The sequence below is a fragment of the Caretta caretta genome, chromosome 10 (genome assembly GCF_965140235.1).
Source record: "Caretta caretta isolate rCarCar2 chromosome 10, rCarCar1.hap1, whole genome shotgun sequence".
Lineage (NCBI taxonomy): Eukaryota > Metazoa > Chordata > Testudines > Cheloniidae > Caretta > Caretta caretta.
The window spans coordinates 94,605-119,058 of record NC_134215.1 but is presented as its reverse complement, the minus strand read 5'-3'; the positions used below and the strand labels follow the sequence as shown (position 1 = coordinate 119,058).

The 24,454-nt window shown below is 44.7% G+C and overlaps 1 protein-coding gene across 3 annotated transcripts in view; it reads left to right on the top strand.

Moving 5' to 3' along the window:
• UNKL (unk like zinc finger) overlaps positions 1 to 24,454 on the top strand; it is a 150,218-nt gene that overhangs the window by 50,710 nt on the left and 75,054 nt on the right. For 2 of the 3 annotated variants that reach the window (XM_075133340.1, XM_048867910.2), the window contains exons 7-8: positions 4,813 to 4,897; positions 16,050 to 16,204. In XM_075133340.1, coding sequence (XP_074989441.1) covers positions 4,813 to 4,897; positions 16,050 to 16,204 — 240 coding nt within the window. The remainder of the gene's footprint in view (positions 1 to 4,812; positions 4,898 to 16,049; positions 16,205 to 24,454) is intronic. The other variant, XM_048867915.2, reaches the window with a different exon arrangement.

Genomic DNA, 24,454 nt, shown 5'->3' with positions numbered 1-24,454 from the left:
GCTCATGGTCGCCTGAGAGCTCCCACTCATCGTCAAGCTCCGACACCAGGCAGGAGTCGTAGCTGGCAGGCCAAACCCCAGCACCGGTGGTACCCTCGACGTCAGTGGTACCTCCAACTGCTCCATGGCCCTAGGCCCAGTGGCTGGCTGCCTGGTACCTGTGGAACCCATAGGGTTTTACCCAGTCTTCCTAAGGGCTTAAGTCAGTGGCGGGTGCCTTGGACAAACCATCAGCCTCAGTATCCCGCCTTTCTCTGGAAACAGATCTCACCAAAAGGAGAACCCCTCAGGCTCTCACGGACCCCGGGGAACAGCTGGTTGGACCACCTATGGATGTGGCCGACCCCGCGGCACTGGCTTCTTCCTCATCTTCTCCAGGAGAGGCAAGGCCAACTGAGAGCTACACCTGAGAATAAAGACTCAAAGAGGCTGGATTTGTTCGGACGCAAAGTTTATACATCCTCCAGTTGAGGTTGGCTAACCACCAAGCCCACCTTGGCCGCTCTGACTTCAATATGTGGCAAGCCATGGCCAAATTTGAAGATTCGCTTCCCTAGGACACCAGGAAAGAGTTCCGGGCGATCCTCGATGAGGGCAGGGCTGTGGCCAGGATGGCCCTTCAAGCAGCCTCGGTCGCTGCAGACTCTGCAGAATGCACCATGGCCTCAGCCATCTCCATGTGAAGGGTGTTCTGGCTCCTTCTCTCAGGCTTATCAATGGAGGCCCAGCAGTTGATACAGGACCTTCCTTTTGATAGTCAGGCACTGTTTGCTGAGCAGACAGACAATAAATTACACCGGTTAAAGGACTTCTGTACTACATTGAAAACCCTAGAGCTCTACGTCCCACATCTAGCCTGCAAGCGGTTCAACCTGCAATAGCCACAGGGTCAAGGGAGCCAACCCAGGCAGGAGACGGCTCGTAAGAAGAGCAGAGGCTACATACGTCACCAGAGCCACCAACCTTCGCCCTCTATCCAGTCAGATAGAATGACAAGCAGGCATTTTGAGGGTGCACCTGAGGGTGACCTACCAGACTGTTCCCCAGAGCCATCCTCCTTATGTTTCTCCAAACGCCTCTCTTTTTTCCTCCTTGCATGGACCGTGATAATGTCAGACTGCTAGGTCCTCAACACAGTGGCCCTGGGCTATACCCTCCTTTCTATCCCCTCTCCAACCTCCCCTTCCCTGTCCCTCTTCAGGGACCCTTCTCACAAAAGTCTTCTTGCACAGAAGGTGAAGCGCCTGCTACAGCTGAAAGTGGTGGAAGACGTTCCTCACGAATCCAGGAACAAGAGGTTCTGTTCCTGGTACTTTCTAATGCCAAAGGCCAGGGGCAGTCTAAAACCCATCCTAGACCTGTGAGATCTCAACAAATACCTAAAGAAGTTGAAGTTACACATGGTCTTCCTGGCCTCCATCATCCCCTCCCTGGATCCGGGAGGCTGGTATGCCGCCCTCTACTTGAAGGACGCAGATAGGTTTTTTTTTTTTTAAAGCATATAACTTTCATATAGCGATTTTCCAAGAACACAGGCACTTCCTATGCTTCACGGTGAGATCAGATGACTACCTTTTTAGCCTACCAGCAGCACTGAAGGTGTTTACCAAGTGCATGTCAGTGGTAGCAGCTTACCTCCAGCATTGGGGTATCAAAATATACCCATATCTTGATGACTGGATGTTCAAAGGTCGCTCCAGGTACCAAGTCCAAAGGGGCGTCATGATGCTACAGGTCACATGCCGGTCCCTGGGCCTATTGGTGAATGACAAAAAGTCAATGTTGGTTCCAATACAAAGGTTAGAGTTCATCGGAGCAGTGCTCGACTCCACCTGCGCCAGAGCTTTTCTGCCACAGGAGAGGTTCCAGGCAATGATGGACCTCGTTGCGGGGGTCTCTGCGTTCTCTCTAACCACTGCCCGGGTATGTCAGCGTTTGCTAGGCCACATGGAAGCATGTACATATATCGTCCGCCATGCAAGGCTCAGAATGCAACTCTTGCAGCAGTGGCTGGCAACAGTCTATTCCCAGTCCAGAGATCACCTCAGCAGTTCCTTTTTCTCTCACCATGAGTAGTCACTCCATCCAGAGGTAGCCCGATTGCTCTTCCAGAGGTGGGGAACTCTCTGAGTGGACTTGTTCGCCACCAGACAGAACAGGAAATGTCATCAGTTCTGTTTCCTGCAGGGCCTGGGCAAGTGTTCCCTCTCAGATGGCTTTCTCCTTCCATGGTCAGGGGGCCTCATGTACTCGTTCCCGCCGATCCCGCACATCAGCAGAGTCCTGTCAAAGATCAAGAGAGACAAGGCCCAAGTCGTCATGATCACCCCGGTGTGGCCGCACCAACATTGGTTCGGCACACTGATGGACCCGGTGGCGACTGCTCCCTGGCCCCTTCCCGACCGACTGGATCTGATTTCGCAAGATCATGGGTGCCTCCTACACCCCAACCTCGCCTTCCTCCACCTCACAGCGTGGATGCTGCGTGGTTGAACTCGGAGGAGCAGGCCTGCTCTAACGAGGCCCAGCAAGTCCTCCTGGAAAGCAGGAAGCCTTCCACCAGAGCAATTTACCTGGCCAAGTGGATGAGGTTCTCCCACTGGGTGTCTGAGTGTAGCATCTCTCCGTCGCGCTCTTCCTTACAATCTGTCTTAGATTACCTGCTTCATCTTAAGAACCAGGGGCTGGCCCTCTCTTCCATCAGGGTGCACCTTGCGGCCATCTTCGCTTTTCACCCACCAATCCAGGGTCATACGATTTTCTCTCACGACATGTCGCTCAGATTCCTGAGGGGCCTCGGAGAGACTCTTCCCGCTGGTCCGGGCCTCTGTCCCACAGTGGGACCTTAACTTGGTTCCTTCTAGGCTCACGGGCCCATCCTTTGAGCCTATGGCCTCCTGCTCCCTTTCCCACCGGTCATGGAAGGTTGCTTTCCTTGTGGTGGTAACATCGGCAAGATGAGTGTTGGAGATTTAAAGCCCTGACATCGGAACCGCCGTATATAGTGTTCTACAAGGACAAAGTTCTACTGTGACTCCATCTGGCCTTTCTGCCGAAAGTGGTGTCTTCCTTCCATGTCAACCAGGACATCCTCCTCCTGGTGTTTTGTCTGAAGCTGCACACCACTAGTGAGGAAAGGAGGCTACATGCCCTGGATGTCAGACGTGCACTGGCGTTTTACCTGGAGCATACCAAGCCCTTCTGCAGGTCGACCCAGCTCTTCATCACGACAGTGGACAGGATGAAGGGCCTTCTGGTGTCCTCAAAGAGGATTTCCAACTGGATCACCTCCTGCATCCGGACCTGTTACAAGTTAGCACAGGTCCCACTGCTGCTGATTGTGAGGGCCCATTTGACCGAAGTTCAGGCATCCTCAGCAGCCTTCCTGGCGCACATTCCCATCCAGGACATTTGCAGAGTCACGACGTGGTCTTCGGTTCACACGTTCACGGTGCATTATACCATCACTCAGCAGGCCAGAGATGACTCTGAGTTCGGCAGAGCTGTGTTGCAGTCTACACGTCTCTGAACTCCTACCTGCCTCTGTTGGTACTGCTTGGGAGTCATCTAATATGGAACGGACATGAGCAAGCACTTGAAGAAGAAAAGACAGTTACTTGTTCTGTAACTGGTGTTCTTCGAGGTGTGTTGCTCATGTCCATTCCATAACCCGCTCTCCTTCCCCACTGTCGGAGTTTCTGGCAAGAAGGAACTGAGGCTGTGGGGAGCCAGCGGCACCCCTTATACCACAGCATGTGCACGCCACTCCAGAGGGTGCCAGAGCAAGTCCCCTACGGATACCACTAAATTTTCAGTTTTCACAGTGGGAAGAGGTAAATAGTGAAGTCCTGGAAGGATCTGTACTGGGACCAGTGCTGTTCAACATATTCATACGTGATTTGGAAAAGGGGGTAAACAGTGAGGTGACAAAGTTTGCAAGTGATACAAAATTACTCAAGATAGTTAAGTCCAAAGCAGACTGGGAAGAATTGCAAAGGCTCTCACAGAACTGCCAGACACAGTGGCAGAGGACATTCAGTGTTGATACATGTAAAGTAATGCGTGTTGGAAAACATCATCCCAATGATACATGCATACAAAATGAGTTGTTACCACTATGGAAAGAGATCTTGGAGTCATTGTGGATAGTTCTCTGAAAATGTCTGCTCAGTGTGCAGCAGCAGTCAAAAAAAAGTTTACAGTGTTAGGAACCATTGGGAAAGGGATGGATTTATAACAGAAAATATCATAATGCCCCTATATAAATCGATCATACAGCCACACTTTGAATACCGTGTGCAGTGTATCCCTATCTCCAAAAAGATTATTAGAATTGGAAGGAGTACAGAGAAGGGAAGTAAAAGTGATTAAGGATATGGAACAGCTTCCATACAAACAGAGATTAAAAAACCTGGGACTGGTCAGCTTAGAAAAGAGATGACTAAAGGGATCATAGAACTTCCCAAAAATAATTCCTAGAGCTTCTCTTTTAGAAAAACATCCAATCTTGATTTAAGAATCATCAGTGATGGAAAATCCACCATGACTTTTGGTTATTTACCCTCACTGTTAAAAAATTATGCATTGTTTCCTGTCTGATTTTTGTCTAGCTTCAACTTCCAGCCATTGGATTGTTACACCATACTTTGCTAGATCTAAGAGCCAACTGTTAAATATTTGTTCCCCAGATAGGTACTTATACACTGTAATCATGTCACCCCTTAACTTTCTCTTTGTTAAACTGAATAGATTGAGCTCTTATGCTATAAGCACCCAGATAATTTTAAAGTTATTCACTTTCTATTTTTTTAGATTTACAAATCTACAAAGTGCAATGACATCCGCCAAACAGGTTACTGCCCGCGGGGTCCATTTTGTGCATTTGCACATGTTGAAAGTGAGTATGAGAACGGTTCTTTTGTAACAATGTTAATAAAATTCCCACAATCATGCAGTAGAGAATGTTTGTTTTTATTTCACTTAAAAAAAAAAAAGAAAGAAAGAAAAAGAAATGTTTTATCCTGTTCTGTTACCTTGCATCTATGATTTCATCACTACTTTGCATCAAACTCCTCATGGCAACAGTGGAAGTAGAAAATGCATTACTTGTGAAATGGACTGTACCTGTTGTTTATTTGGGCCCCAGCAAACACTTATGTAGATATTCTACTTTAAGCATGTAAATAGCCCCATCAATTTCAATGGGACTACTAACATGTTTAAAGGTATTAGAGCGATATGGTGAATGAGGTAATATCTTTTATTGGACAAGCTTCTTACCTCACTCACCTGTCTCTCTAATACCTTGGAACTGACATGACTGTAACAACACATGTTTAAAGGTGAGTATGTGTATAAGTATTTGCAGGACCTAGTGCTTTAGTAACCTGCAGAGAGGTGTCACGGACAAGTGACGCTTCCCTTACCCTCTCCCATCCTCAGCACTTCCAGGCTGTTGTAGCCAAGAAGCAGGAAAGAGGCACATCTTTTTAGAGTTCTCCTACTTTCTGTTTTCACGTATATGAAAAAGATTAATACATTGAAGAGGTGTGACACTTTAGCAGTCATAAAATTCCTAGAAATGCTGTAGCCCTACATTCCAATTGATAAGTAAATTTACTAAGTATTTCCTCTGTGAACAAAACAGCAGAAACCTATTTTTCAGGGTCAAATGCTGTTGATGGGAACTGCATATGTTTCAGGGAAGGAGGAAACAAAGCACAGTGCACCAGAGACAGAAATTGAAACTTTATATTGACTTCAGTAAGAACAGGATCAGGCCTAATCCCCTACCTCCACTCGCACTATCCAATGATACAGAAAGGGTGGTGATTTTTGTGTTACTCCTGAGGGAATTCTGCACCAAAAAATTAAATTCTGGGCCAAAAAAATAAAAATTCCATGCACTATATTTTAAAATTCTGCAAAGTCTGCCTATTTTATTTGTCAGTAAATAAATGTGGAGGCCCCAAACATAGCAGTGGGGAGCACTAGCTGCATGGAGGTGAGAAATCACCCTGCAGTCCCTTACCCGCATGGGACATGAACTCAGCTATGAAGCTGCTCCTGACTCTGACCCAGTGCAAGGGCTGGGGCTGCCCCACAAACACCACGGGGCCCTGCCCCTCCATGCCAGGTGCACCAAGATAGCTGGTGAGAAGGGCAGAGTCTTGCATGCAAGCCCAGCCATGGCCCCCGATCCAGGTGTGGGATCGGCTAAGCCTGCTTGCCCAACTGTGGGGGGGATCTAGGTACTTGCTGAGAGAGTTCAGGGTGTGGCAATCTGGGTGTGAGGTGCTCAGTGAGGGGTCCAGCTGCAGGGGGATCTGGATGCACAGGGGCTGGTGGGGGCAGGGTGAGAGGTTCCGGATTTAGGGGGAAATGGACTCTGCAGGGGGTCCAGGTGAAGGTGTTTGGGGCTCAGGAAGGGGTGTCTAGGTGTGGGGGGGATGGGGTTTAGCAAGGGGATCTGGGTGTGGAGGACTTAGTGGGGGGTCTGGGTGCTGGGGGAGTGGGGTTGGGGTCTGGGTGCAGCTGGTTGGGGCTTGGTGGGGAGGGGGTCCGGGTGCAGGAGGTTTATCAGAGTGATCCAGGTGCTGGGGGGTCTGGGTGCAGGGGCTGATGCAGGGGGTGAGGCTTGGTGGTGTAGAGGCTCAGGTAGGGGGGGCTCGTTGGGGGTGGTCTGGGTATGGGTGGGTCCGGATGTACAGGGATTGGGTGGATGTGGGAGCAGCTCCCCATACAGTGACCCCTCCCCCCACAGCTGAGGAACAATGATGGCAGGAAGTGGGCAGGGAGTGCGGAGCTTCCTGCAGCCGCAGGAGGTTTCTGGGAGTTGGTCTGACCCAGCCATGGCCATTCCTTACAAGGGAAGAGGAAGTCATCTCCCTCCCTGGCCGCAGCACAGCTGAGATTAGCAGCTGAGCCCAGTGCAGGGTAGGAGCCACTGTGGGTAGGAGCCACAGAATTACTTTTCTGCCGGATGCCCGAAACAATGCACCTGTGCAGCTGGGGAGGGATGTGTGACCACTTTTGTGGCTTACCTTTGCTTCCTCGTCAGAGAGTCATTTTTCTGCGGGGAAGCAAAGAAATATGCAAGGGACATGAATTCTGCATGCACACAGTGATGCAGAATTGCCCCAGGAGTAGTGTGTGGAGCATGTGTGGTTCAGGCTCTTCATAAAAGACAAAAGAGAGTGAGAAGATAGTGGTAACATAGGGAGGGGTATTCAGAACTAGGTCAGGACTTTACTTCCTTTCCTCCCAGATCATCAAAATATTTGCAGCTGGGAGCCAGGTCAGGATTTACTGGGAGTAAAAAGAATGCAAAAGTTGGATTGACATCAAGTAGTGATAGGAGATTCAAGTGGCCCATTCTTTCTATATAGGTTCTTATGTAGCTCTTACCACTGTGGTTTCTCTGTCTCTCTCTGCCAGTAGCAACAGCCCTTAGCTCAGTCCTGCAATCCTGACCTTCCACCTCTCTTGCTCAAGTATGATCAGTAGAAAAGAACCCTTCCATATTTCCAGTGGGAGGAAGAGAGAGAGGCTCCATAGCCAGGAACCCTATCTCATAAGAAAGGTGACAGGGAGAATCTTATCCCATGGCTCCTGTTTCTTTGTCCCCTAAGATTCTGTATTCATCTCCCCCTATCTTCAGTGAGACCCTAGTTTCTCAGACCAGGCAATCCCTTTTGCCCCACTGTGCAGGGGAGGCACAAAGTCTCTTATGCCCACTCCCCTTCCCCATGGCTGTAAGGGAGAGAGATTCCTCTCATCTTTGGAGGTTCTTCAGAAGCAGCTGACATCCTCTTCTCTTCATTTTTTGTGGAAGCTGGCAGGTTGGGTCCCTTTCACTATCCACTGGAACTGGGCTTCCACTGGTGTCATTGCTGCTACTCTGCTCCCTTTTAGGTCTCACCTATCAGTCCTCTCCCACTGGTTGGGGTAGCGCACAATTCTTTCAACTGGCACAGTCCCCAAAGAGTCTTCTCTGTTAACAGGGGAGGATTGAAACCCTGTCCCAAAGGGTGAAGAGCAGTGGGGAATTGCCAGCTGCCTCTGAAAAACTTACTAGGGGAATGAGCCAGTCAGCTACTCCTAAAAACATTGGAAGGGAAGCCATGGGCTTCTGTAGGACTCTTCAGTGCTGTTGGTGCTCTGATTGTCAGTGTATCAAAAACACGCACTTCCATTTGACTTCCTAGAAGATTGCACCCCTTCATGTTGGACCCAGACCTGGCCATAGCAACCCACGCGTTCATGATCTCCAGTCTAATGTATCAGAGGGGTAGCCGTGTTAGTCTGGATCTGTAAAAGCAGCAAAGAGTCCTGTGGCACCTTATAGACTAACAGATGTATCGGATCCGACGAAGTGGGTATTCACCCACGAAAGCTTATGCTCCAATACATCTGTTAGTCTATAGGGTACCACAGGACTCTTTACTGCTTTTACAGAGTCTAATGCTGATTGTAGGAATGAAGCCATACCTGAAAAAGCTCTGATTTAAAAAAAAAACACAAAAACCAGCCAATTTGATTAGCAGCAGGTTGTCATGAGTGCATTACCCTGATACTCCACTCTACACTGGCTGTCTGGTGAATAGAGAGCCCCTTTCAAAGGCTGTGTCCTAATATTCAAAGCCCTCTATGGGATTGGCCCAAATTCTCTGAGAGATCGTCTTTTCCTTAGCAACCACCTCGTATAGTAGCTATGTCCCAGTGGAACAATGAAATCGTTGACCAACTAGGGGAGGCTGATGAATGCAAATGTCAGAACTTTTGCAGGAACTGGACCTAGACTATGGTACTCACTCCTTCAAGGAATTAGAATGCTACACAGTATTCCAAATGTAATGCCAAACTCATTTCTGTGACTTTTCCTCAATAAGTACATAAAACATGAGCAAAAATGCCAATAAACTAATCACGCCAGTTCCCTTATAGGCTAGGAAGGAAGGGAGCGAGACTATTTCTATTTTTAAAAACTTGGGAGGCACTCCAATCCTACTTTGATGGGGACTGTATAAGTATGTAAATAAATATGTTCATTTATGGGATTTGGGATTGATGTGCAGCTTTGTATATGGGGAGCGAAGCTAACTGAACAAGGAGGGCTGGAGCAGTGACCTAGAAGGGAGTGTGAGGGTGGCAGTAACCAGAACTGCACTTCTGATGTGAGGGTGTGAGGGGCTGCTGGGCAGTATTTTTCCTCTAGACTTAATAGAGATGACAGTGACTGTAACTGCCTCGTAAAGCAATCCAGAATGAGGACACAACCCCAAGGGAGAGTGGAAGTAAATAACATTAGATAAGTCAGCATCTTCTGGTCTTCACATCCATTTTTTGCATATTCAGTCAGGCAGAGGATGAGCAGGGGGGCTACCTGTGTTCTTTCTGCAGAGTGCTGGCGCTTAGTCTGGAGTCTGTCTGCCCAATGATAGTTATTACTCATCTCCCCTGTGTCTCCTTTGTTTTTTAATTGTCCCCTACTCCTGCACTTGATACATAAGACAAAGGAAATATGTTGGATACAGCATTTGGACACAGAGTACAAAGGCAGAATTATGCAGTAATTAAAACATAGCTCATCAGGTATAAAAATTACACCATGAGAAACAATCCTCAACTATGCTATCTCCCCTGAAGAGAGGTAATGGTGCTGAATTTACATGTCCCACTGTTCCATCTGTTCATTATCATGGCATGTACTCTTCTGCATGATGTCATAACTGTTAGTTGTCCTTGGCAGAAGGAAGGTTTGTGCAGGACACAGTTTATTATGGCCCTTCAGAAATACAGTTGTGAACAGAGATGAAAAATAAGAAACATTTTGAATAGAAAATTTTGGCTAAATCTGTGGAATTTCTTCAGGGGATGATCAGATATTTTTTTTTCTAGCCCTGTTTCTTTTTTTAATACCACGTGTTCATGAATCAAGGGGTAAGGAATGTCAGTCAGCTTATTCAACTAAATATCTGTTGCTAATGCATTATTTGTGTAGAAAACCCACACAAACCTAAATGTCCAAATTTTTAATAAATACCATTTTAAAGAGTACTTTTATTTATATATTCCAAAGGGCAGTAAGTAATGTGTATCTAAATTAACCAAATCTGAAATGTTCAATAGAATACTGATGATGTCTTCAGAACACCAGGAAGTGATGTGTGGGTCCAGTTACTCTGAATTAATATTTCTGGCATAAAAATTGACATTAAATAGTTAGAATGACCACTTAAATGTCAATATTTTCTTAGTTTACTATATCCACTTAAGATAAGCAGTGGAAATTCCAGATTCTTCTTCGAGTAGTGTCCCTGTGGATGCTCCATTGTGGATGTGTGTGTTCCTGCACCTTTGATTGAAGATCTTTGGTAGCAGTGTCCATTTGGCCTGGACATGCTTTCTGTGTCTTTCATGCTCTGCCTCACGGCTAATTAATGTCTGCACAGGTGAACTGCCTTCTAAATCCCCGCTGGCTAGAGACAGAGTGATTAGCAGTCCATTCGCTCATACTTTAGATCTTTAGAATTGTTTTTCAGATACTCTTAGTGTTTTCGTCAGTTTTTTCTTCTTAGTGTTATAGGGTTTCCATTAGTTTCTTTCCTTTTTTAAAGAAAAAGAAATGTTTTTATTTTATCTCTGTCCTTCCCCAGGGATTGCCCCCAGTAGAGGGCATGCCCAGCTTCCCCGGGTTTAAGAAGTGCCTGTCCTTCAGGGAGGCTATACTGGCTATGCTGCATCCGATGAAGTGAGCTGTAGCTCACGAAAGCTCATGCTCAAATAAATTGGTTAGTCTCTAAGGTGCCACGAGTACTCCTTTTCTTTTTGCGAAGACAGACTAACACGGCTGTTACTCTGAAACCTGGTTACAGACAGACATTCCCATTGCGTTTAGTGCCTCGGAGAGGCCCATATTCCATAAAAGTGTACTTTTTGCCAGCAGCTAAAAGCCAGATCCTGAAAAATCCAGGAATTAAAGTTAAAGCTACTCCTTATGGAGGGAGCTCTTCAACCTGTGCCTGACCCTGGCCCCGAATCTCCTTGACAGCATGAACCATCACTAGAGCATTTTACTCCCAAAGAGGGGGAGCTGAGAAAGAAGTCTTCAGATTTCCCTCGCAAGATCTCCCAAAAGAGAGCTATAAGGCCTCATACTGAATCCCAAACCAGCCAGATGAGATCCCCAGCACATTCAGTTACTTTGGCACTGATGGCTAAAAGCATGGTACGCACAACTCGCATGGGTCTTCCGATGCATACACAACTAGTAAGCTATGGGCACAGGCTCAAAAACAGTGGCAAAGCCTGTCAGAGACGAATTTACGCTATACTGTGTCTACGAAGACATCATCAGTGCAGAAACTCTTGGTACCAATAACTTCAAAACAACCCTCGTCAGACCACCTGTCTTGAGCAAGATTGCTGGATTCCTTCGTACTGATGAGTCAACACCAACACGCCCTGGCAGTACCAATTATGGCACCGCAGGAGTTTCGGTTTTCCAGGGACCTCATGGTATCTGAGACCCCAGAGTCCATTCTACTCAGTAGAATGGGGGTTCGGAACTGAGTGCATCTTGAAGCCCAGAATCACCACCAGCACTGAGACGTTCAGCTCCACTAATATCTAGCAGAGTCTCAGATAGTGACCAGGAGGATATCCTCTCTCGGCATTTGGCATGGTCCTTCTCTCTACCAACCAGGGCCTTCTCAGCTACATCCTCACTCTTTGTTTCAGCCCCCATGATATGACCAACAGTGGATTCCGCCACCCATGCCCTTTCTACCATCCCAGTGGCAATACTAGGATCCATGGGCAGCCTACAGGCACCATGCTTCCCAGGCATTTAGTGTCACCCACTGGGAGTCTGAGATGCTCAGATCTCAGATGCTCTCCTCCAACCTCTGTCTCCAGAACCTCATAAGGAAACTGAGGAGCAGGAAATCAGACTCGCAGATGAGGCCACACCGCAAACCAATATCTCCTCTTCTTTCCCAGATGAGGTGGCAATGTCCCCTCCACTGTCCATAGCAGACGATTTCAGACTCTTTCAGGACCTTACAAAGAGGTTGGGGGAGACGCTGCAGATCCCTCTCAAGGAGGTGAAGGACACTAACCGTAAGTTGTTGGACAAACTGCATATGCCCTCCTCTCAAAGATCACCCTCCCAATTAATGAAGCGTGCTTGGATCCAGCTAATGTCATATGGCAAACACCAGCCTCAGTCACACCAACATGCAAACTGGCCAACAAATATACTATGTCCCTTCCAAGAATACAGCATTCCTTTTTTCACACCCTCCACCTAATTCCATCATTGTGGATGTGGTGAATTCTCATGGCCGCCAACATCACATGAAATCCACCCCCTTATGATAGAGACTGGAAAAGACTTGACTTATTTGGAAGGAAGGTGTACTCCTCAGCGACCTTGTAATTTAGAATTGCGAACTACCAGGCCTTAATGGCAAAATATGACCACATCAGTTACGCCAAAAGACCACCTGCCAGAAGCACAATGAGAACAGTTTAGGCCATCATACATGGGGGCAGTTAGTAGTCAGAACAGCACTCCAGACTGCACTAGATGCCACGGATACAGCAGCCCACTTGGTATCAACAGTGGTAGTGATGTCATGGGAGTTATGGCTACACCTTTCAGGGCTGCCAAAAGAGGTACAGACGATGGCCGAGGACCTCCCTTTCAAAGGCTCCAAATTATTTGCAGATAAGACTGATGCATCACTCCATGCTCTCAAGGACTCCAGGGCCACACTTCGGTCATTGGGGATATACACACCAGGTAAGAAAAAGAAATTTAGTCCTCAGTCCTCCCACAAATCATGTCTGTCTCAGTACCTATCACAGCACTGCTATGAGCCACAGCGAAAGAAGTCTCAATTTCAGAGGTGAAAACCACCAGTCCCTCAACCTCCCAACCTTCCACCTCAAAACCCTAGTTTTGATGCCTTGGTTGAGGCCCTGAGAGACCACTCCCTACAACATCAGCTGCAACTCACGAACCATTTGCATCCCTTTGAATGCTGCCTTTCTCTGTTCCTCCAAAATTGGGTCTTGGAGATGATCTCCAATGGATACTCTATCCATTTCACCTCCCTCCCTCCCTGTCCCTCGTCAGAGACCCTTCTCACTAGAGACTGTTAAGACAGGAGATAGATCACCTGCTATGCCTGGGAGCCATAGAACCTATTCTGGCTCATCTCGGAGGCAAAAGCTTTTATTCATGATATTTCCTGATCTCTCCCCTTCCCCTCCCCCTCTCCCCCCCCCCAAAAAAAGAAAAAGAAGGTTGGAGACTCATAGTGGATCTCAGAGCACTGAACAAATACGAGCAGGCACAAAAATTGAAGACTGTCAGAATAGCAGCGATTATTCCATCTCTGGAACAGGAAGATTCATTCTTGGTCTTGACCTCCAGTCAGAAATACTTGTGCTCTTTTTCTTCCACTCATGAGAAATGCGCTCACAAAAATCATGACAGACAACATAGTGTGCATGTACTACATAAATCATCAAGGGGGTGCTTTAGCACTTCCCTGGGCATGGAAGTGCTAAAGCTATGGAATTGGCACATTTGGCACAATGTTTTAATTTCTGCCGCCTACCTACTGGGAGTGCAACATACCACAGCAGTGTCAGTTGCAAGTTGTCACATGACCACGAGCGGGAAATGAACTCAACGGTACTCCGCAGCATAGTTTAACAATGGGGAACCCCAACAATAGACTTGTTCGCTATTTACTTGAACAGGAAATGCCCCTGCTATTGCTCCAGAGATGGTCTCGGAAAACACTCATTAGGGGACGTTCTCCTTCTCCTAGCAGAAAAAGGCGTCCTATACGTCTTCCCCCATTTCCTCTGCTCCTGAAAGTCCTGATAAAAATAAAAAGAGAAAAAGCAAATGTTATACTGATTGGTCACACCTGGCTGAGACAGATGTGGTACCCATACCTGTCTCAGCTTGTGACATGTCCACCAGTCCCTCTTCAACCCACTCCTTATCTTCTCTCACAGAACAAAGGACAAACTCTCCATCCCAACCTACGGAAACTCTATCTTAAGGCGTGGCTCCTTCATGGTTCCAGTACATAGAGAGCTGCTGCTCTAAAGAGGTGCAGGAAGTGTTACTACACAGTAGAAAATGGTCTACCCAATGCACTTACCTGCAAAAGTGGACAAAGTTTCAGGTTTGGTGTAATTCCAAACAAATCACCCCAGTATTTTCCATACTCACTGTAGTGTTGAACTACATACTAGTTCTAGAGAGGACAGGACTATCTCTCAGTATTCTCAAATTACACCTGGTGACCATGACAGCTTTCCATCAAGTGATAGAGGGATACTTGATTTCACACACCCAAAAACTACAAAGATTCCTCAAGAACATGGTGAACCTCTTTCGCCAACCCAGACACCCCACTCCAATGTGGGACCTAAATCTAGTTTTAAAGGGCCTAATTAGGCCGTCCTTTAAACTTGCTTGTTACATACCTGTCAATGAAGACAGCATACTCTTAGTGACCATTACTTCAGCAAGGAGAATAGAGGAGACAGAGGCATTAATGGTACCCCCCGCACCCTCTTCACAGCATTCTTTAAAGACAAGTTCACTCATAGGCCACATTCAAAGTTCATTCCCCAGGTGGACTCATCTTTTTATGTAAATCAACTCGTTCACCTCCCCACCTTTTACCCAAAGCCTCAATGTGACAACAGGGAGGCTGTACTATATATGCTAGATGTTAGGAGGGTCTTGGCCTTTTATTTGGACAGGACAAAGGCCTTTAGGAAATGTCCTAAGCACTTCCTATCCATTGTGGAAAGGTCAAAAAACACAATGATATCAGCCCAGAGACTCTCCAGATGGGTCTGTATTAGTCGTTGCTATCATGCTCACAGTGTGTTACCTCCATCTGGGATCTGTACACATTCCATGAGATTGGTTTTCACCTCTGTTGCTTTCCTCAAGAATGTTCCTATCTTGGAAATCTGCAGATGGCAGAGACTTGGCTGTCTGCTTATACATTTGCAGAACACTATGCGATTACTGGAGGCTCTGCTTCTGATGCTATCTTCGGCTCCACAGTATCATCCATAAGAGACTTGACTCCAAAGTCCCACTTTCCCATCAAGGATACTGCTTGAGGGTCTCCTACAGTGGAGCACCCATAGGGACACTACTCGAAGAAGAAGAGGAAGTTACTCACCTTGTGCAATAACGATGGTTCTTCGAGATGTGTATCCCTATGGGTGCTCCACAACCCACCCTCCTCCCCTCTACTTTGGAGTTCTCAATAAGGGCTGTATGGTAGAGAAGGTGGTTTGCCCAGGAGGGTGGTTTTCCCATGCAGCGCTAATTAACCTTGAGACAGAGCACAAGGGAGGGAGAGCGTATGTGTGGGCCAAATGGACTCTGTTACCAAAGATGTCCAATGAAAGGTGCAGGGACGCATGAACACCTAGCGTGGAGCACTCATATGGGGACACATGTCGAAGAACTATCATTACTGCACAAGGTGAGTAACCATCTTCTTTTGATGGGATTCTATAGATCACTCTACAGCCAGGTAGAGTGAAAAAAGGAGTAATTCAGTGTACAGTATTGTGTTTATCTTAGCAACCGGGAGTCCTACAAATGTTGTCTTTTAAACACTATAGTATCTTAGATTCTTGAAAATACAGCAACATCTGTAATAAGACTGTATATTCTTGGGATGCAGATCTTTTTTTGTTTCTGTGGATTTTTGTTGGACCATTTAATGAGGAAAAGCCTTCTGAGTTGCAAACATATATTTGGTACTAAGTTTGTTACTGGCCACAAATATATAAATATTACATTACACCATTTTCAAATTGACTTTGTTTATATTATTATGCTTTCAGAAACAAAGTTTTTATTTGTGTAGTTAAATGTTTCCATATCAGAGGTGGTGTTGTTGTGTTTGGTTTTGGGTATGTAATTGTTGAATTCACACAGCTAAATACAAAATCTGTGTGTAATTTGTTGGGGATTCCTTCAACAGAGGACACCATGAATGTAGTCATACTGCAAACTGGTTGTCAATCAAAGCCAGGCCCTCATCTGTTTTCAGCAGACAGCATAGGAATTGCAAATGAATGGAGCAGCAGTCTTAACTCCACAAACAGCATTACAAATAACAATGGGCAGTCTGGAAATGTAAGTTTAAATACTTCTGAAAAAGTTACTGCTAATGATCACTGTGCCAATATATAATTGTTTGTTTTATTTATCAAACATCTCTTTTTACTATATGTATATTACAACAAAAAAGAAGCACCTTACTTAGACATTAAAAAGTCAATACAAATCAGCCCTCACATGTGGCAATAAAGGTTTTTAACTGGTTCTGAATACTTAGTGTAATGTCTGGCCTCTACCTGAGTACCCGATTTAATTTTTTATTACCTCTGTTTTTTCTCCCTCTTTCTTTCTTTGTCGATGCAGTGAGGTGACTGTAGGTACTCAGGTACTACAGTGAGAAGTGTCATATAAATACCTAAATAGAATTCCTTTAATCAGGGAACCCCAACATTTGTTATGTAAACACAGGACACCATAAGGTTGGTTTCCCTTTTGGAAAGTTTTCATTAAAGCAAGCTCCTGTCTTGCTACAGCTCTCCTTTTTATTATTTTCTGTTAACAGGAAAATCAGATAAGAATTTGAATATACAACTATGCACTTGACATTTTACTTTAAAGCTATCTTCAGGCTGTTTCTGGAGCCATTGTATGTTTGGTAGTTAAGAGGCTCTCCAGTATCAGAGTAATGAGTATGATGTAAATTATCCTATTCTGCCAAATTGAGTTGAAGGGAAAAGGAGATGGAATTGATTATAGAGTCTTTTTTCTCTACCATTTAGCCATACTTGGAAATGGATCATGTTGGTATGCAACAGTTATTTTGAGGTAGTTATTGTGGTTAGATGTTCAGCTGCATGTTTGTGTGTTCTCCCTGTGTGCTGTCCCAGCTCTGCTCAGATAGCTGGTGCAGCAGACCTCGAGCGAACCGTCAAATGACTACACTATTCTTTAAGGTATGAAGGCACCTAGCTAGGTTTATTGTCGACGAAGCAAGGTACTGGTATCCCACAGACTCTACTGGACCACTAATACATGTATATCCATAACAATGAACACAGCTCAGTCAGTGGCAGGACTTTCCATTTCCCTCTCGGCTGGCCAAAGACACTCCCTCTGAGATCCATCTTTATACACCAATACAAACAAGTAACATATTGCCCTGACGTATCAGGATGCCACCTTCTGACATATTTGGGTGCTACCCTTGCACCTGTAGGTTCAATCATAACATCTCTATCCATCATGCTGTCATCCTGACCTTATCTTTAGAATGTGTCAGTGTGTTCCTGTTATCTTTGGGGAATGTGCTGGTATTGAGGTGTTTTGATACCACCCTTCTGGAATGTGCTTGCGTGAGTGCTCAGTGCCCAACACCTCTTAGGAATGTGTTTTTGCAATATCAGCCCTGTGCTTGCCAAATTCTGTGAGCAGGGCCTGCCTCTTGCTCACAACCTGACTGCTTCATATCAGCAAAGTTTTGACCACTACTTTAGTTCAGGAGTCTGATACAAAGGCTTATGTCTCAGGCTGTCTTCCTACTACAGCTCTGAAGATCAGGACCCCTGGTCTAGCCCTTCCTACCTCTTCATTTACTTGATTTTTCTTGTTTCATGAGCAACAAAGACCCTTCTGTAGCTCATGAGTATATGTGTATTTATTGGTAGAACTTTCACTAACAGGTTTCCAACACTAGTAGCTTTTTGTTTAGAAGATTAAAGCAGAAATCAAATATAGGTTACATGTTTTAAAATAAGGTTAAAAGGAAATGGCTAATAAATGTGTTTAAAAACCCAGAGGTCTTTATTGATGCAGGTTCTGCAGCTTCACACGGTTGCCTTTAGCCAACCATAAAGATATATCTGTGTAGCTGTCTACACTGTGCCTTAGCTCTCCAGTATGAAATCTACTCCTACAGCTCCCTCCAAAAAGCACTTCAGGGGACTGTCAGGGGCATACCTGTTCCACAGTAGGAACCACTCCTTTTTCTGCACAGGAACTTGAGTTCCATTGGACTCCTTGGCTCAATTCTGTTTGCTCCTGAGGCTTTCAGCAGTGACCTATAAGAGGCACCTCCTCCCTCAGAAACTCTTCAATCTGCTCCCACTTCCAGGTGACTGTGTAAGAGTACCAGGGAGAGTCTAATGGCTATCTTGTCCACAGGAACTCTCCTGCTGTTCAAGGACTAAGTTTCATCAGTTCTCTCCACCCTCCCATGTTCTTATACTCAATCATTTGCTGCAGTTAATCTAGATTAATTATTAATTGCCACAGTTTCTTACCTTTGCCATTGCCTTGATTAATTACTTAGCTGCTGTTATCTCCTCCATGCTTCCAGGATCCACCTTCTGAGACTTAAACTCCTGCCTTCTTATCTGCTCTTCCCCTGCACCCTGGTCTCTTCTTTTCCTCTTCCCACTTCTTGAGCTCTGTTGTGTTTTCTCTTTTACACTTCTCTCTTCCACCATCTTAATCTAATCCCAGTCTATTGTAATTTAGATATTTATTGGGCAACTCCTCCCTCCTGCTTCTCCCTATCCCAACTACACCTTTTCCTTCTTGCCTCTGGCAATATCTCTCTCAACTGCAGCCTGCTGTCACCCATTTCCTCTTTGTAGTCATCTTGATTAGCCACTGATGCCCCTTCTTGCTGGCTCCAACTTAGTTGCTGTTCCCTCTTATCATTCCTCCCCTCTTTTCTGCTATCCCTAAAATTCTTGTGGTGGTTTTTGATAGAAATGAATTCCTCATCCTTCCTTCTGCTGCTGCCTTTACGCCCCACTGAATTCTCTCTTTCTCTTCCCTAGTGCTACCTTCATAGCATCTTCTCCTCTCTTTCTTTCACCCTGCAAAAAGGCATCATCAGCAAAGGCATTCTGCCTTCAGATGTTTGTCACTTCAAACTGCTTCCAGAGAGGAAGGATGGTCCAATAATTAGGGCACTTGCTTTGGACTTGGGAGGCCTGAGTTTATTTCCCTACTATGTCCCACACATCTTGTGTGGCCTTGGGCAAGTCACTTAGCCTCTCTTTGCCTCAGTTCCACATCTGTAAATGAGGGTAAAAGTATTTCCTACTTGTATAGATATGTTGTGAGGATAAATGCATTAAAGATTGTGGGCATGCTATGGTGATGGAGGAGGCCATATAATCACTTTACATGGATTCCTCCCTCACTTACCCATGGTACATCCTTACTCATGCATCTGAGTCTTTGCTCCCCTTTTTGTCCGTTTGGCTGTCTTCTGTTATTCCATGGCCTTATCCTTCCTCCCCATTTCAGTGGGTGACTCTCTTCCTTTCTCTCATTTCAGTCCTCACCCCCTTTTCTGGGAAGTTTAGCTTCCACATTGTCCCCTGCTGATTATTCTAACTCTCAACTGATTATTGTAGCCACCTCGAGGTCTTCCCTTAAACTCATATTGGGTCCTTTACCTCCATTTTCTGACTTCAGCTTTGAACCAGCTTATTTTACCCACCTTTGTCACTTTCTTAACTTAATCTTCATCAAGCACGGCTTTTCCCCTAACCTCTTAATTTCTGCATACCTGCTTTCTAACCACTCTTTTCCATTTTAACATAATTAATTACTCTCCTCTGACTGCATCACACAAGCCTTACATAACCTCTAGTCCATGAACAACTCAGATTCCTCTTCAGCTTTCAACATGATCCTTCATTTCATCATTTTTTGTCATTTCTTCCCTTGGTGCCATCCTCTTCTCTACACTCAACCCTTTTCTTCACTGTCACATCATTTGTGTTGTTCCACCATCCCCATATTTGACTATCTTGTCACATCCATTTCTTCCATTCCTGCTTCTGTGCTGCTAAGTGTGTGTCTACACAGGGATAAAAGCCTGCAGCTGGCCCAGTTCCCCTTGCTTGGGCTTTGGCTCTGGGGCTGAAAAATCACTGTGGAGACCCTCAGGCTGGAGTCCAAGCCCGGGGACCCTTCACTCTCTCACAGTCCCAGAGCTTGGGCTCCAGTCCGAGCCGAAATGTCTACACAGCAAATTTTTTTAGCCCCAGGGTCTGAGCCCCGTGAGCCTGAGTCAGCTGGCCTGGGCCAGCTGCAGGTTTTTATCCCCTTGTAGACAAACCCTGAGTGCGTTAAAAGAAAGTCTAAGGGTTTTGCAGATGCTTTCAACTAAAGTTCATTCTTTTTTCCACCAGTTCTGTCTACATATTTGACACTTATGCCTACGACTCCTGCTGCCTATTCTCTACCCTTGACTCTCTCCTGAAGCCTCTTCTGCAGCTACCCCCTCCTCTTTCAACCTAGATCTTGCTGGGTTTTTTTTCCCCAAGGAGAACATTGATATATCAGAGGCAGTGTTCCTCTTCTCCCCTTTCTTTCCAACCTTCATCTTCTCTTCCTTCACCCTTTCACTAATGCAGACACATCTTTCTTAACCTCTTCTGCCATCCCATTTTTGTGGTCCATTAATTTCCTGCTCTTCACCTCCAAGTTCCTTGAGCGTACTGTCTACTTCAGTTTCCTCTAACTCTCTCTGTTCCTTCATTGTCTCGCATGATGGCTCATCCTCTTTCAAACCCTTTTTCCAGGGCTCTATTCTTGGTCCCTACCTCTACACTGTTCCTCCTGACATCAACTCATGGTTTTAATTACTATGTCTGTGCAGATGACTTCAAAATCACTCTGATCTCCTCCACCCTCAGTTTATTTATGCATCCCTAACTGTCTCATCAATTCTGGATGTCCTGCCCCAAACTCAAATTAACTATGGCACAAATGGAGTGTTCCTCTCAAACACTTGTTTCTTCCTCCCTTTTCTATTACTGTTTATAATTTCACTATCCTCCCAGTTACCCAGGTTTGTAACTTTAGTGTCATTCAACTTCTCTCTCTCCTACTCCCCAGACATTCAGTTTTAAAGCCTACAGATTCTTCCTCTGCATCTCAAACATAATCCTTGCATTATGCTCTATACATATTGCTAAAATGTCAATTCATGCCCTAGTCATCTGTTGCCTTGATTATTGTAGCTCCTTGGGGTCTTCCCTTACTCTCATATTTGGTCCCACATATCCTTCCATCAAGGTACCATTAAAAGCATCTTTCTTGTCCAATACTCTGACCACCTCTTTCTCTTATTAACACATACCCAAATACCTAACTTGCACTGGCTCTCAGTTCTCTGTCTCAAGGCTCTGCATGTCTCTTCTATCTCCCAACTTCCCTGTTCATGCCTTACATTCTGCCAGCTTTGCACAGCATGACATATCCTTGGTGGTCTCCTCCCATGAGTGATTCAGTGCCTTTTCTTACACAGCCTCAAGACTTAGAATAACCTCACTGACTCATTGCATCATGCAGCCATACTCGACACCTTCAAATGCTTTTCAAGATTGATTGCTTTTGGTTAGCTTTGCAACCATGGAGATAATCTGGTTGGGTAGAAAGTGTATCGGAAATTAGGAATATATGAAAAACAGTGGTCCCAGGAAAAATCTCTGGCCTGTTAGAAACTGGGACTTATAAAAAAAAAAAAAAAAAAAAAAAGTAAAAGGGGAGGAAAGATGACACCAGTATGCACAGAGGCTGTGATATATATGTGTGTGTATATATGTATGTAATGTGTGTGTATATATGTGTATATACACACCAGAAAGAGCAATGCATTTGCATCACGTAGGTATAAGAAACCAAGTACAAGGATGAGAAAGAAGCAACATACTTCTCTTTTTACATCAAGTGTGCTAAATCTGAATCTTGCTAGTGGAGCATGTTTTAGGCTCTTCTTAATTCTTTAATGCCATTTTTCCCATTCCATTGTTCACTGTTGGTAATGAGGCCTCAGGCGTGGGGGATGGGAGCCAGGAATAGCCCTTGTTTTCTAATCCGGGAACCATTTCCCTCTCTGGCCGTGGACAAGTAATTCAATCTTTTTGTCTTTGTTTCCCTATGTATAAAATTTGAGTAAAACTGACCTATCATGAAGGGTTTTTTGAGGATTAATTAGCATTTGTAAAGTGCTTTGAAGAAGAAAAGGGCCATGGAACATGTTTTCTGAATTAGAGATGAATACAACAATAAGGCGCTGAACAAATCATAACTAAACATTTTATTACAACATGCGGGGCATATTCTCCCCTTTTTCTTCTGTGCAAGCATTCTACTGACATCAGCATTCTGCACTCTGGGGAGTATAATCACGACTGTACTCTGGCCAACAGACTAAAATTAAACAAAATTCAGCCCTCTCCTCTGAGTTTGACACCACTGGTCCAACGAGTAATCAAAAATACTGTATTTGTGCGATGTGGATGAGTTAAGGTTGCTATGAGAACTACTGTACTTACATTTTTTTAACTCTGATGTTTAAATTTTCACCCTCGTTGCATTTCACACAGTTTTTTTTTATTTCACTTCCTAGATTTTTTTTTTTTAATAAAGAGAAATATAGATAAGAGAGCAGAAAAACAAAAGCATCACACTGGTGCATGCTTCTTGGAGACACAGTCACCTGTCCTAGGGCACAGTCTGGGGACCCGTTCCTCAGCCATGTCTTGAAAAATTTCCCATATGCTTGGGCTCTGCACCTCAGAATGCTGTCCTGCCACCACACCAGGGAGGATTTTAAGAATTGTTGGGGTTACAGATGAAAACATAGAAAAAAGGCAGCAGATCTTCGTGGTTTTGTCCTGAACTTTTCCCTTTACATTTAATATGGCAGGAGCACAGTACCCCTATAGGTTCTGTCATTCTTCCAATCCCCATCCCAGATGCAACAGTCTGGAGGCTGGAGTTCACTGTGGATTGTGAACCCCAGAGCAAGGGAAACTTGATTGAGCAAGCAGTTTTCAAATATGAATAACTTCGGGCAGTTTTAGCTCAAGTTTAGGTAGCCTTAAAGGTGATGTGCCCCAAACAACCATATAAATGAGCTGTGTTGTGAAGGACTGAACCTGAGAATGGTGGAGGTGTTCAGATCTGGTTTTTAGCTCTAATTTGGAGCTCTTGGTCGTGGAGAGCATTGTCTTTGGTCTTTCCTGTCCAATTTGTCTTTCCAGCTGTGAATCAGTTGTGGAGGAACACTCTTGACTTCTCACTAGGGCAATGACATTGGCAAGTAATGTCTAAGTTCCGGCAACCATATGTAATAGGCAGAAACTCTGCTCTACCTAATTTTTTTATAGTACTGAGGAACTGTTGGCCGGTTGTCAGAGTGACACTGTATGTCCAGTTTAAAACTTGAAACATGTTTAAATTTAGCAAAGAACTGCTGCTCTAAGAAGAAGCCTCAGGCCAAGTTTGAACTTTAAAAAAATTAGCTACTTTAGTTATTTTAACTCAAGTAATATATCAAGATAACGGGGGGCAGGACTGTATTTTTATTCTGGCTCAGATAACTCAAAAACAGATTGACTTTCATACAGTTTTCCACCTTTTGAGCATGAAAAGTTTTAGCTCCAAAGGAAACTTCCTCAGAAAGTGATGATTGAACACAGGGTTAGAATAGGTTTTGTTTTGCAACTTTTTTATTATTAAGCATTTATGAAAATTAAAGGTTCCATTTTTAAAATTTGTATTTGTTTGCAGTAGTGCCCACTACGTGCAAGACGCTTTCCAGCCACTTAAGAGGATCCTTGGTCTGAGGAGCTCATAATCTAAGGATAAACAATTTAGATAAAATTAAGAGGAATAACAAGCAATTAATATACAAGTCAGCTTGATTCACTATAGATGGTACACAGAGTCTTTAATTAATACAGAGCAGCAATAATTATTGGTAGATTTTAGGCAATATAATTTGGTGACTAAGAAAATAAAAAATAGTTAAAGCATAAACAGGTTAAATAATTCAGTAAAATCAGTTTTACTGAAATATTCCCAATTTTTGTGGCATTTTAAAAATAGATATTAAAATCCAGGTAGATATCAGCACTGTTTGAAAAATCACATTTTTGCCTCTCTTCTCCCTTAATTTAAACAAGATATAAAGAAGGCATGATGAGTGTACAAAATAAAAATACAAAATTACAAAACAAAAGTCCACGAATCCAAAGTTTCTTGAGGTTGAAGATTCATTCTGGAAAACAGTGCCACGTGCTTGACTCTGCCTGAAAGCCAACCATTTCAGCATTACCAGAAAATGTGATTGGCCTGTTCTGTTACATCACAGGAAGAAGAAATCCTCAGAGCAAAATTTGTCAAATATGTAAGATCTAACAATGGATTATGCAAAGGTGATTATTGTAGATCACATCATGAAAATCTCACTGATCTCAGCCAATTTGCCCTCCAAATCCTGGTATTGCTGCCAGATCCAGTCCGTGTAATATGTGGCTTCTCCAAATTTAC